The 15,417-nt window shown below is 28.7% G+C and overlaps 2 protein-coding genes and 2 pseudogenes across 7 annotated transcripts in view; 1 reads left to right on the plus strand and 3 right to left on the minus strand.

Moving 5' to 3' along the window:
• LOC149061989 (uncharacterized) overlaps window positions 1-15,417 on the minus strand; it is a 354,191-nt pseudogene that overhangs the window by 259,920 nt on the left and 78,854 nt on the right.
• The window catches only part of Axud1 (AXIN1 up-regulated 1), a 36,927-nt gene that overhangs the window by 7,815 nt on the left and 13,695 nt on the right, over window positions 1-15,417 (minus strand). The window contains exon 1 of one of the 2 annotated variants that reach the window (XM_015514029.2): window positions 3,002-3,630. The exons of the other annotated variant lie outside the window; for it this stretch is intronic. The gene's annotated coding sequence lies outside the window, so the exon portion shown is untranslated. Of the gene's footprint in view, window positions 1-3,001; window positions 3,631-15,417 lie in introns of those variants that run through there. 2 annotated transcript variants of the gene reach the window in all.
• LOC149062003 (uncharacterized) overlaps window positions 4,459-15,417 on the plus strand; it is a 33,413-nt gene continuing 22,454 nt past the window's right edge. Inside the window, exons 1-7 of one of the 5 annotated variants that reach the window (XM_089218149.1) lie at window positions 4,460-4,825; window positions 4,933-5,124; window positions 5,275-5,439; window positions 5,799-5,865; window positions 5,939-6,119; window positions 10,354-10,427; window positions 10,529-10,888. In XM_089218149.1, coding sequence (XP_089074275.1) covers window positions 5,349-5,439; window positions 5,799-5,865; window positions 5,939-6,119; window positions 10,354-10,389 — 375 coding nt within the window. In that variant the 5' untranslated portion in view covers window positions 4,460-4,825; window positions 4,933-5,124; window positions 5,275-5,348 and the 3' untranslated portion in view covers window positions 10,390-10,427; window positions 10,529-10,888. Of the gene's footprint in view, window positions 4,826-4,932; window positions 5,125-5,274; window positions 5,440-5,798; window positions 5,866-5,938; window positions 6,120-6,236; window positions 9,928-10,353; window positions 10,895-15,417 lie in introns of those variants that run through there. The other 4 variants (XM_089218148.1, XM_089218151.1, XM_089218152.1 and 1 more) reach the window with 4 other exon arrangements.
• LOC149062004 (uncharacterized) lies at window positions 7,555-8,358 on the minus strand (annotated as a pseudogene).

The raw sequence follows: 15,417 nt of genomic DNA on the forward strand, positions 1-15,417 counted from the left end.
AAATTAAGAATTACCTATCATTGAGATTTATTGTTATTTATTTGTATCAATTCAAATTTTTAGAGATAGTTAGACATTAGACCCATAGATAAAATATATATACACGCACAGATAGAACATGTATTCAATTGTGATAGAAGTCCAAACTAGTTACCCAAGTGGTTAATTATAATTAAAGTGTGGTATCAACCATAAGTGATAACGAAAACTCAATTTTAGACACACATTGAAGGGAAAAATGTAGAAAGTGATATTATTTATTATTTGCATTAAACTGCTTAAAAGCTTATAACATGTTCAATCGTTTACATTGTATTGGTATAAATAATAGAATAACTAAAAATGTATGTTAATTCAATAATATGTATATTTACAAATGAAAAGATAAGGTGTGTTTGTCATTTTTTTTTTTTTTTTTGTAATGGTATCGCAGTATAAAAATGAATACACCATTTTAAATGAATAAAATTAAGAGGGCGCAACACCCGTATTTGTTATCTCAGTCTTACAAAAGCTAACATAGCAAATTTACGCTCAGCAGTTCACATTTTACTCCATTAGCTTAAAAATTAGAGTGAAAAGACCTATTATGAAACTTGATAGTAAGAACATTATCTGTGTTTTGTTGGAAGTATTTTTACGATAATTCAGTTTTTAAGTGAGTTATATGCATATAGTAAATTGTAAAATAAAAATGCTCATAACCCACTTAAAAACTGAATTATCGTAAAAGTACTTCCAGCAAAACACAGATAATGTTCTAACCATCAAGGTTCATAATAGGTTTATTCACTCTAATTTTTAAGCTAACAGAGTAAAACGTGAACTACTGCTAAGCGTAAATTTGCTATGTTACGTGTTTGTAAGACTGAGACAACAAATACGGGTATCCTCTTAATATCACAGACTAAGATATCTTAATCTGTGATTAATATTAATAAATAATATTAAAATTAATTATCTTATTTTATTCAAAAATTGGCTCAAATGAAATTGATAAAAATATTATTTAACATAAACTATCTGTAACCCCATATAACTAACATAGTAACCAGTAGACTCTTCATTCACAGCATGCTATGTATAATAGGTATAGTGGTGTCTTAACCATGTAGATATTATCTATGGTTAGACCTTTACTAATTTATCAAATTCAGATTCAACCGAAGAACCAACAAATCACATTAAGTAAAAATTACATAAGATACATAAACTTAATTGTCCAAAAATCAATTTTTGGGGGCAACTGCCTAATAAAATTCAAGTTGGGTGAGTGGGTGACATTCAATAGGTATGAACACTAAGAGCTTATACAAATATAATATGAACTATAAGTATTTTAATATTATGAATAGTTTATATATATTATATACCAAAAACCTTATTTTCCCCAACTAAAAATCTTGTCACCTCTCACTGGTATAGCTTAATTTTAGTCAATTCAATTAACATGGTCAGTGGCAGTTTGGTATATTGAAAATTAGAAATTACTTATAAAAACATTCACGATAACAATTTAGTAATAGGTTTATTACTATTAGGTTAGTTACCTAACCTACCTATTTTCAAATTGACCAAATTTAGGTGAATTGTAACATGTTTATAATTGATTGATTCCATCAAAAAAACCACTAAATACGTATAGAAATATAATAATTTAGCTATTATAGGAATTGTTGAAGGTACAGAGAGAAAAATTGTAAAAAAAAATCAAATGTATTATGAGTTAGAATGTTTCTTACCCACCTACTGATTTTGATAAATTTATGGACAAACAAAAATTTCTTCTTAGCACATAACACTTGGAAAAAATAACAAAGATATCATTACTATGTATAGTTTAAATCAGAATAATTACACTTCTCTTTAAGCTGGAATTCAATTTAAAAACCATTAAATAATTCTCGTATGTCTATATAACCTTCAACAAGATATTGTCGATATTGATGATACAAACATTAACAATAATTTATGAGAAGAAAACAAAGTGTGCTGTTCACTGCTTCGATATTTGTGCAGCGTGCAGCCTGGGGCACATTTAGAAATCGTGAACAGTATTCTTTTTAAATTTAGTGAATACGTTTCTTATGAAATCAACAACTTACCACCTGCAAATATGCAAGTGGCCAGATCAAAGGGACCGACTATATTCATGTATAAGGAAACCTAGATTACAGCATAATCAGATGTACCATAGACACTAAGACCAGAGCACCTTCACTCAGCCTTAAGAATACACACACACACTATTATCATTTTTGCTTATTTAAAATAAACTATAATTTGTTTATACTTTGGACATTTTTTATTAACAATCATTTAAGTTGTCGACAGATCAATCACTGAAAGGTCGCTTGCAACAATGTGATGGACATATAAAAAGATAAATATTCTAAAGGTAGTAGGATTTGTAAGCCTTAAAGTGTTTCACATCGGCAATTAACATTTTCATATAATTATTTTCTTAATATGCTTTCTATATCTAAGCTATTATTATATATTTCAATTGCTCGAGGTTTTTAATGTTTTTATAATCCATTTGCTTAAATATTTATTTTAAAACTAGGTGGCTTTTAAAGTCTCATTTTGAATATAAAAAATTAGTAAAAATGTGATCCGAAAATCATTGAATAAAGATAAGTTAGAAGCTTTTATGTTTATAGCTTCCGATAAAAAAGTATTCAAATATACTTAATGTAGAATCTGTTAAACCATTGAAAAGTAAAAGTAAATTGTTTCACAGTAAGTTTAATTATTTCAGTGTCAAATGTTGTAAGAGTAATTTAATATAACTAAAATAAATTCCTACCTACCTAAACTAATATTAATTAATTGTATAGATGATCTGACTAATATAATTATGAGATTTAAAAACAAAACTTTACAACAATAATATTAACTGAACAAGGATTTGAATTGACAGACGTTATCTAAATGGTGGTGAGCCGTTTAAAAATAAATAAAAACCTATTGTCGTTAGAACGAAAAGTTGGAGTGTTACCTGGACGATGTTGGCGATACCGATTCTCCTTTAAGAGCGGAAAGTCAAACGTTTTCCCGGGACATTTTCAAATGGTGGCGGCAGCGCAGGTGTGCGGGCTTGCGCGTTTGGTAAATGAGTGACGCAAATAAAAAAAAACGTAGAGCGATTGCTGAAACGTCTAAAAGGGGCTACTGTGGGTGTCGATGTCGTTGAGGAGGACGAAGAGGAAGACAACGGCGACGACGGCGACGACGGCCGCCGACGGCGTAACAGAGTACACTGGCGCGCGTTGGACGTCACACTGTGGACGACGGTGACGGGCTTCGGTATTTATCGTGACGGATAAAACGAAAAATAATAAAAGATAAAAATGAATAATAATAATCTAGTTACTCGAAGGCAATATATATTTCAAGGGCCGTCGGACAACGAATAATAATACCAATACTAAACGAAAATTAAAGCAGACGGCAGACGAACGACGATTATCGGGTGTAACCAATACTGGTTCGAGTGGTTCGTCGTCGTCGCTGTTGTCAGTTTATTTTTTTCTTTCGACTATTTCCCCCTTCGCCACTTTACTGAGCTCACACTCGTTCACGAACGCACACGCACACGAGTACACGCTAACGCACGCACACAACGACGGCTGATAATCTCGGCGGCCTTAGTGGCGGTGGTGGTACAAATAATAATAATAATTGTCGCCGGGGCCAACGCATACACGCACACGCACGCACGTACATACGCACACGCACACATATCGCGTGCACGCACGCACTGACATACACGGTACACAGGCACACAGAAACCGTGAATAATACTGTACCTCCACCCGCGACCCGCGTGCCATACCGACTACGTCATCATAAACGACAGCGGCTTCAACATTATTACGTATTCTAGTAATAATATTTCGACATAGGTATAACGCACAACAGAGGCAGGACCATATTATATTGAGGGGTCTACAAAATAGCAACATTAAAAAATTTCAAATGATAGTAATTGTTTTCACTATTATGCTCTAATTTTTTTTTTTTTTTTTTGACATTCATGGTCATTGACTGTTTTAAATTAATATGCAAGAAAAATACATTTTATAAGAAAAAAAAACTGTATGAATACAAACATAGGCGTAGTTTGGGGGGGGGGCTTGGAGCTTAACTCCCAGCTTGAATAATAGCCTCCCCAAAAACTTTGGGCCATCTAAATTTAGAAAATACCCAAATCAATCATTTTTACGATATTTAAAATTTAAATATCAATACAAATAAATTGTATATGTTTTATTTTGCCACTTTATCCATTCAATTACTTAAAAGTTATAATATTATACAATAGACAGGCAGTGCGTTGTTTTCGTTTGTCGATATTATGTTGTTAAGGTTAATTTGTGCTTATTTTATTGAAATACATGCATTATTCCGTACATTACATCCAAAATCAATAGTGATAAACTGATAAGTGATAAGATTGTAAGAAAATAAGATAAGCGCTACGTGCACGTGATAGAAATGAAATGTACCGACTTTAATGACTACCTACCTAGTACAGTAGTACCTATTAATATTATTAATTATTATTCTATGCTATTACGAATTTACGAATAATACGGTTATCATTCAAACTTCAATCAGCTCACCAAAATGGAAAAAAAATAATGTATTTAGTATTTTCAGTAAACGTAAACATAAAAACTTTGTTAACATTTATAAATCTGTGGATGATGCTATATCTGTGAAGACTGTACATGAACCCACACAAAATGTAAAATGTGATATTAATGTAATTTTAGATTTAGATGATATTGACTTGGGCCCAGCAACTCCTATATTAGACGTAAGTTTTATGTAATCATATATAATATTATATATAGCCTATTAGCCTGCCTAAAACTGATCGGCTTTTGCTGTTCGCTTATTCCAAATATTCCAACTATTTTTTAGGCATATTATCTTAAAACTTGTTTTGAATCACAAAATCACGTTTTGACTTCAGCATTGATTAAACAGTTCGATTGGCTTGAGTTTAGCATTACAAAATGTAGTATATTTTGCTGTGCATGTCGTAATTTTGATACCAGCTAATACAAATTTAAAGAAACATTTACAACTAAAGGTTTTAACAACTGGACAAAAGTAAGTGCTTATATTTTTTAAATATCTTTGCATACTTTATTCATCTATCCTACCGGGCGCTAAAATTATATAATGCTCACAAACGCCAAATACTGTTTATTTATTATTACCTACAATAATCATTGTTAAATCTTAAATGCATTATAATAGACAAGTGGTTCAAAAGGTAAAGGAAAGAACTGTCAAATGCTAAGCATGAAGAAGTAATCAAGAATCAAAACAATATGAAATGTATAATAGATATTGTTCTGTATCTCAGTCGTCAAGGCATACCATTTAGGGATCATCAAGAAGACAGCAATTCACTAAATCAAGGTATAATAATGTAATAGTTAATACCTACCTATATTAGTATAATATAAATTCTTTTTGATAGGCAATTTTAAGGAAGCTTGTAAACTGATTTTCAAGCATAATCCAGATTATCATATTCATTATGAGAAATATATAAATTATACAAGTCCTACTACACAAAATATTATTATTGATATTTGTTCAAATCATGTTTGAGACTATATCATAAAATTAAGTTCTAAATGCTGAATTTTACTCTATTATGTGTGATGAAGCAAGGTAATATCTCCTGATGACTTTATATTATATTTTTTTAAATTAATTTTATAACTACTTTATGTAATAATTTATATAATATATTTATTAATTATATTTTTTAGATGCCACAAAGAAGAACAAATGTCAGTTTGTGTTAGGTACACCAAAAGTTTTGAAGGTTTTTGAAAGGTATTGGCTTTCTCAATGTGTCCTAAAAACAAGACCCTGAGTCATTAAGTAATGCAATTATTAACTTTTTAAGATTCTGTAAGTCAGACCAAGTCCCCATCATTGGACAGTCATATGATAGAGCCAATGTAATGGCTGGCAGAAAGAGTGATGTACAAGCCAAAATGATGAAACACTATCCGTATGCGACATACATTCATTGTATGGCTCATAAACTAAATTTTAATGTTGTTAATATGTATAAAAATGTAAATGTAAGTTCATATTTATTTAATTTTAAATGAATTACTTATTTATTTTAATTTTAAATGAATTACTTATTTATTTTTATTTTTATTTTTGTTCATTTTTATTGAACCAAAAATTACAAGAAATGCAAAAACATTTAAATATTAAACCATGCACTCTTTCACAAATAAGTGACGCAAGTTGAATTTTTGTAGCTACAATAACTGTAGGGCAGTGATGGATAATTGCAAATCAATTGTCAATTGTTTAAAACAAGGTTAAGTCGAAGATAAAAATGACAAGGATATAACAAAATATTTTTTTTTTTAGGTATTCTTTATATGTTCAAAAATCCTCATTTATTATACACACACATTGCATAAAATATGTTTTAAATATACAGTCGACTCTCGATAATTCGAAATTGACGGGACTGCTGAAAAACTTCGAATTACCGAGAGTTCGAATTGTTGAGTAGTTTGAAATAACGAGAGGGCAAAAAAAAATTCGAATTATAGAGAGTTAAGAAAAAAATTTTGTTTTTTATTATTGTACATACCTACATACATACATATTAATTATTTCAGTAAATTAGGTGATACGACATACATATTAGAGTTATTTATTGTTAATTTTCGGAGCCGTCCATGTTTACTGCTAATAAAATCGTTAACCTATCTTTACTATGTTTCCCGCCGTGGCATTTTTCTTCTTTAAAAGTGAAAGTTTTATCTGGTAAACATTTAAAAAATAGAGCGGTTTCATCTGTGTTGAACACGTTTCGTGGCTCATAGTTTTTTAACAAAGTTGAAAGTTTACGATGCCACTCTGACCACACGTTATCGTCAACACTAGAACTTTCTCCACAAATTTTTTTGAAAACAATACCGTTTCTTTTCTTAAAATTCGTTAACCATCCATCACTAGCTGAGAAAAACGGGATGCCCAACTCTTTGGCGAATGATTGACGGTTCAAAAAACTAAAAATCAAATAAGTTCATATCAAAAATTCATTAAAGTTGAAACATTTCCCAATCTATACAAGCTACTGAACTTGGCTTTAAGTATACCTATTTCTTCTGCGTTTTGTGAACGGTCTTTTTTAACCATGCGAAGAATTAGTACTTATATACGCTCCACCATGAGTCATGATCTTTTTTTCATCTTTAGCTATTCTCAATATTGAAAGAGATGTATCAAATAGGAATCGTGGACGTTTCGTCCCCGTCAAAAAAACCAGTCCCCGGCAATTTTTAAGATAAGACGTTTTGTCCCGGAGAGTTATTAGACATAGGACGTTTGGTTCCCGGCATATTTTGATAAGTACTTTAATTTTAAATGAAAAATTTAATTTTTAAATGACAATATTACAAAATTACAAATACATAATCAATATTCACACAATATAATTATACAAATAGTCAAAATTTAAATAAATCACAATTATATTAAGTAGATTAGTTAGGATCGCCAGATAGATTGGTTTAAATAATAAAAACACAATTGCACTAATATTTCATTGTTAAATACTTTCTTAATTGCCAGTACCACAGCATATTCGAAATCAATTGATATTATTGAAAGTGATTCAAATTTATCTTTTAGAGCAGTCAGTAATTCAATATAAGTTTCTATATTTTAACGCTGAAGTAAAGTGTACACCACAGGGATAATAATATTGTCTACATTTGCGTGTAATATATAAACTTGGTAAAATTCGGAGGGACAAGTAGCAAGTAGACCATGTTCCGTCCATATAAATAATTTTGGTACGTTTTAATACGTCAATGCACGTTTCTGAAGAGAAAATTATAATATGGTTTTCATTATTTTTATTGTCATAAAATAAAAACGACTCTGAATTATCTTTACCAATCATACTCCAATGTTTTCCTGCCAGTAAAATTTCATCTATTTTTGAAATTTTTGGATAGATATTGCTGCGAACTCCTTTTTTATCGAATTTTCATTTCCAATATTATATCGTTTGCTTTCGTCTGATAAATTAACCACATTTCGTGCATAAATTCGAGATGCTAAATCATAATTTTCATTTGCTATGTTATTCATAGTACATTTAGTATTTTCTGAGTTAATACAATCTGTATCACCTTCATGACTGTGAGCTCCAAATTTATAAACAGTAGTTATTTCTTCATCTGTTGTTCCATCTGTTCCATTGCACAAGTCTTTATGAACGTTGTATAAAAAATGTTTGTAAATTTATTTTTTTTTTTATTTTTTTTTTGTAATTATACACTCCATATTTGTATTATATACGCACGACAACACGAACAAATTATAACTGTGTACAGTGAGTGTGTATAATTGTGGAACTATTAAGTATAACAACTTTTTATCGAATAGATTTATCTTAATAACTTTTGATATACTAAATATTTTATACTTATTAGAAAACCACATCATTATCATTTAACGATTTAACGTATTATATAAATTTAGAATTACAGCTCACAGACCTGTTTGGCTGTATAGTGCACGTAAAATCTTTATTACTTGTCTATAGCCTAAATACTATATTAGATATTACAGAATTACAGATATTACAGAAAAAAAAGATATAATATAGGTATACAATTTTAAATCGTTGATTTGGAAGTTAACTATAGTCATCACTAGGTGTTGGTACTAAATACAAATAATAAAATATAATAAATACAAGTAAACTTTCTTTAAGTATTCAATTCACGCAAGCTTCTCATTAATGTACTCAGTCATACGATTTTCCAAGTGTTTTTTCTTGTTTGCTCGTATAGGTTTCCTAGTATTATTACTTCGAAATTTAATATAAATTAATTTCTGAATGCTGTTTATTTAGAAACCTGAGAACTGAATGTCCTTTAATTCGGAGTTGTACGATTGAGAACGTTTTACCTTTTAAACAACACGATTGAGAACAATTGTCGGCAGATCAAAGAAACAATATTTTGTACCATAAAATCAAACGATTGAGAACGATTTTTCGAGCGACGTTGTCATTTATCTTAACTTTTAGTAATAACTTTTAGGGCTGGGATTATTAAGGACATATTTGTTTTGGTGTTTTGAAATGTTGCTGATTAAAACTGATTTTTTGTAATTTTTTTTTTTGCATTTTCTTGACAAAATTCACCTTAAATTTGTTTATAAAATGAACGAAATTTTTTTTGATTAACAAAAGACTTTTTGCATGTTTGTTTTTGATTTTTTTTTTTAATTTTTAATCTTAAAATGACAAATAAAAATATGTTGTAAATAAATATTAATTTTTTAAATTTTAATCTTAAAAAATGCCTTAAGCTGGCAAATAAGTGATAAATGTACCTGTATTGATTTTACAATGATGTGTGTGTATGTTTATTTTTATTTATCAAATTTAATTCCACGTAAGTTTATTCTGTAACCAAAAACTCAAAGATATATTATAGTAATTGATATCTATTATATATATTTTATATATTATATTTTTAATTAATGTGATAACGTTGCATTAAAGTTAACAGGTAAAAACGTTCTCAATCGTGTTATTAAAAAAGGTATGACCGATAAGGACCGTTCTCAATAGTTTTCTACCCCCTTTAATTAAAATATGCCGGGGACCAAACGTCCTATGTCTTATAACTCTCCGCGACGAAACGTCCTATCTTAAAAATAGCCGGGGACGAAACGTCCGTGGACTGGTTTTTTTTACGGGGGCAAAACGTCCGTTTACCATCAAATAGTATCAATTCTGATGATGTATTTAAAGATATACTCTAAATAAAATAATAGACTTTAATTTTATAAGTAAAAAAAAAAATTGAATATTTTAATAAAACTTTAGATTGTCGCTCATTGTTTGTATTTTATTATGTATATTTGCTGCTGTACACAGGTTAAGGGGTGTGGGAGGCAAAGCCCCCCAATAGCCGTTTAATGTCTGCCATTGAAAGGACTTAAGCTCCTCCTCCCAAAAAAACAAATGACCACCTTACGCCTATGAATACAAAATAAGCAATAATGTAATAAAATATACAAATCTAAAAATCTAAAAATATTAAATTTAGCATTTGAGTACATATACCTAATACCTATGTCATAAATTGTATTATGTTCAATTTATACAGTGTCATATATTATATGTATCCTGTTAGCCCTAGTTAAATTAACCCTGGTTAAATATTATCCGTATTCGACACTGACAATAGACGTAATACTAAGTGCCTAACCCTAATAAATATTAATAATATGACACGTGTCTATATACTTACGAACCTCTAGGTAATGGGTATATTGTATCGAGTGAATTGTCTATAGGATATCGTCTACTCTATACCAACCGCGTCAATCTCCAGGTAAAACATTCCTTTTAAAGGTCTAAACCGTAAGTTCGATTATTAGAAATGTTCAAATTTCCAAACTAACGACAATTTCCATTTTTTTTTTTTTTCAATAGGGTTGAATATTTCTAATTCATGGCGATTATCTCGAGTGTTCCTAAAGGTGTTGATAAAATGAACTATGGCCAAAAACAAAAACAAGGAATTATGAAAACGAATTTGAATAATTTAGAAGAAATACATTTCGCATTTGAGTTTTATTGATGTTAATACCTATCTCATTGGTAGTTATGGACTTATGGCTATGTTATTATTTAAAGTAAATAGCATTTGAGTCAAAAATCAAACGATTTGTAATTGTGGTTTCCATCATTCCTAGGTATCAATTCGATCTCTTCTACTTTTTAAATTTATTTTAGTAAAATATAAATTACCTATATTATAAAAACTTTTTTTTTATCTTCAGCTTTATTATATTAGTATAGATTTATGATACGTAATATACTAATATGTAAGTAAATCACATATTTGTCGTTATGTTACACAGGTATCTACAATTATTTATATCTTTTTAAATAGGTAGTGGGATATTTGTAATGGAGATTATCAATGGTCGAAAAAAATGCATCTAATAGGTGTATAATATAAAAATATTTCAACTTGGATAAATATTTTTAGATTGTAAAGTAAAAAGGTAGGTACACAACTCTGTCTTTATATTTAAAATGTTAAAAAGTCTTCTATCTACATTTGAATAGTTTAACTTGTGCAACATGTTCATAAATCTTCAGTGAATAAAACTCAACCATTTTATAGAATTCATAGCGACTTGGATATTGTCTGATTATAATATCACTTCCTTCATAAAAATACCGGATTATAGACTGTCGACTAGCTCTGTATGAGTATATTATGTGTAATAGGAATAACTGACAGACGTTATCTGCAAAGACTACCTATGTCTTTTATTGTTATCGTTTTTTTAAAAATTTTATCTTATATCTATACTATACAGGGCGATTTTTTTATCATGAACCACTCATTATTTCACAAAGTATCAATGTTTTTGAAAATATTTTTTTACAAAGTTTCATGTTGTTAAAAAAACAACGTTTTTATGAAAAAATTATATTTTTTATCCTTATAATTTTTTAAGTTTTTTACTTTTTTGAATGGCAACCTAGAGTTTTAATTTCATATTCCAAAGCAGAATATTTTTCTAAGTATTTTGATACCTAAAAGTCGAATTTTGGACGAGTAGTTTATGAGTTATAAGTATTTAAAGTTTAGACAATCGGAGTAGTGGACAAACATTTTGCGAGGTAACCCCGTACCACACCACTCCGCCAATCTAAACTTTAAATACTTATAACTCATAAACTACTCGTCCAAAATTCGACTTTTACGTATCAAAATACTTAGAAAAATATTCTGCTTTGGAATATGAAATTAAAACTCTAGGTTGCCATTCAAAAAAGTAAAAAACTTAAAAATTTATAAGGATAAAAAATATTAAAAAATATAATTTTTTCATAAAAACGTTTTTTTAAAAACATGAAACTTTGTAAAAAAATATTTTCAAAAACATTAATACTTTTTGAAATAATGAGTGGTTCATGATAAAAAAAATCACCCTGTATACTGTATCTAGGATTTATAAACATACAAAGTTAACAATATCCAAGTATAAACTAAGAAAAAAAAGCTGATTATTCCTAATCAAAGAATATCCCTCGTCTTTATAATGCGGTACTGCATACAATTATATTGGAAATTAAAGCATATTATATTTCTGGTAAAAAAAAAAAGACAATGATTTAAAAATATACATTATTTTAGATTAATAAAACTAACTTAATTCGTATATTTTAAATTTAATGAAGAGTCTTAACATATAATTTTGAAATGTTAAATTTTTTTTCCTTCCAAGTTCAAATCAATGCGTTGGGTAAAATACCACTGATACGAATTGAAGTATCGGAATCGTATACCTCTTAGGCCTCTAAGATGAACAATGATAATTGATAATAATATGACGACAATAAAAATGTATATATATAATAATGTTATACAATATGCTTGCGTATAGTTGTATCTATACGTTGTGCCTTTAATATTTATTACACCATTTATCAAATCCATAAGAAATGTGTCACATAATAATATTATACGACGTTCAGTAAATGAATTCGAACAACATAATTTAGATCAGTCGTGTGTATCATTATACGGCCATTGGCTGCAATTGTACACCTTTAGGTACATGTTATAAATTATACGATTTGACTACAGGACTGTTGTTTCAGCTCTCAACGGACAAATATATTTATTTTTTTTAACCTCGTTTGTTATATCGATCATTATTGTTATTGTATGTTATAGAACGTGTCGATCCTTTTTCTTCTCGGGTCGTTGCTCCGCGTCGAAGTTTCTATATACATTATATCTACAATATACACTATACCGCTCCATGAGCGGTGAGAGTAGAGGCGGTACATCAACCTATTACTACCTATTACATTTATGTATATATGTGTATGTGTTATATACACGAGCATGGTATATAGCCTATATATTATTTATTTATAAATGCCTAATATCTACACATGTATATTAATAAATAATGATATAGTAAACACGTCTAGGTATTAGGTATTTAGGCATTAGGTATTGCATTATTTAGCAACTAGTAAAACACTGACCGATGCATGCGATCTGTTTGCCCCGTTAGATTGATGGGTCGAACTCGGCGCATGTCATTAGGGAAATTCTGAGGAATATCCTACGTACACTAGATATATTATGATCGCGAAGAAGAGTGGAATTTATATTTATTTTTTATTATTTTTAATATTATCATTATGTAGGTATTTTAATTCACTATAGCCAATTATAAGTATTTACATTATACATATTTTTTAAATTAATTTTGTTAATTCGATGTGAATTTCATTTCAAACTAGCAAGTATGTAATATGATTTGCAGAAAACCTATATTTTAATACATAGTTCTATCTATGTATTGCATGCAGGCACAAAAATCTATATGATATAAATTATAATTAACAAACACCTATAAAATTAATAATGTAATTGAACTGTTTTAGAATTACGTCTATTAACTCCAGTTGTCTAAAATGATTTTAATAATATAATAAATATAAATTATATATATCATATAATATGATTATATTATATTATGTAGTTTGTAAGAAAACTTAAAGGTAATTATAAGTAGATAAATAATATATTATAAGTACCTCGTATTATATTATTGTGAATAAGTGTCAACTTCAAGTGCTTTCTAGGGACTTTATAATGATACACTACACGTATATAGGTATGTACAGTAAATTATCCTAAATCATAACAAAATAATTAGAAAATTGTTTTACTTTTAAAATTTAAGGAGGAGTCCCTACAAGAGAAGGTTTTGTAAACCGAAATTTTTAGTTAATTAAATATATTTATATATATTACCACAAATTTGTACTATACATTTTTTTTAAATAGTATTATCATTTAAAAATAACCTGAAATTTGAATTTTTACTTATTAATTAAAAACTTGTAATATACCTACATAATTTTATATAATTTCGATGATAAAATATTGATTCGACTAGGTACCTAATGTATTTCGTGAATGAAAACATATAAACAAAATTGCGTAAAAAAGCGTGGAAGTGGGAGACACTTTAGTGTGCATTAGGTGTCACTGTATAATCGTTATTTTAAATTAAAATTATTGATATAAGTAGGTTTAGCTAGGGACTTAGGAGTTTGTATGTTTTTAAATGATCATTAAACTTCTTTTATAACCGTTTAAAGTTCAAATTTCGACAAATTTCGACAAAATTTATCTAATTGAATATTTACAAAATTCATTATTTAGTTGTTAAAAATTTAAATTACATTTAACTTTTATACCTAAGGATTGAAAATTGAATACAAGGTTCTACGTTAAGTAGTTAATTCTGCGACAAAAAAAAAAATATGTAAAAACTGTACACAGTTTTTTTTCTTATAGTTATATTTGATCAGATTTGGATGAAATTACATATTTCAAACCAAAAACAACAATTTTAGTATGTTTTTGTAATTAAAATATATTATTCGCGAGTATTTGAAATTTCTAGGGTATAATTTATATTCTAATATTAATAGTTAATATCGTTAATGATTTATATTAATAGTTAATAATAAATTGTATATATGTACCTACTATAAAAGATTGAGTGAGTCGGGTATGTAATACATCTGATTTGATTAATTTGGAATTTATTTCATTGGGGGTACCTACCTAAATTTATTTATTTATTTTTTTTTTTTGAAATAATAGCAATATAATTAATATAATATTATAAAACTATGAAATATCCTAGACTCACAAACCGTCTCCACTCAGAATCATTTTTCGTATACAACGATAACCCCCGGAGCAGTGCTTTTAGGAGCATATCCATTAAAAGAATGGCTCATTCCGTCTTGTCACCAAAAACCTAATGATGAAACTGAACAGCGGCTCAATCGCAAACATAAATCTACACGTCGATTAATAGAGTGTAGCTATGAAATACTCAAAGAAAGATTTCCATGTTTGAACCATCTTCGAACAGAACCATACAAAAGTGGTATGATTGTGATGACTTGTGCTGTGTTTCATAATATTGCATGTTTAATTGACCATGAACTAACAGAGGAGTATGTATATAACGAAGAAGAAAACATCCAAAACATACCAGGGGGGCTATTCAGAAACTCATAAGAAAAAGATCCGTATACGAAAATCGTGGTTTCCATATGAGTTTTCACATGATCCCAAAAAAAACCGTATTCTAAACACTTTTTCGTAGGTATACGGATACAATTATGTCATGTGAAAAATATTCACACGATTGATTCGGATGGGTTTCCGTATGTGAAAATTGGTTTCCGTATGCGGATTCATGTTATTTAACCGGTTCTAAGGTTTAGATTATGGTTTAAACATTGAATGATGAGAT

Source organism: Diuraphis noxia, unplaced genomic scaffold, assembly GCF_037042655.1.
Source record: "Diuraphis noxia isolate RWA-SAM2 unplaced genomic scaffold, SU_Dnox_SAM2 contig0001, whole genome shotgun sequence".
Lineage (NCBI taxonomy): Eukaryota > Metazoa > Arthropoda > Insecta > Hemiptera > Aphididae > Diuraphis > Diuraphis noxia.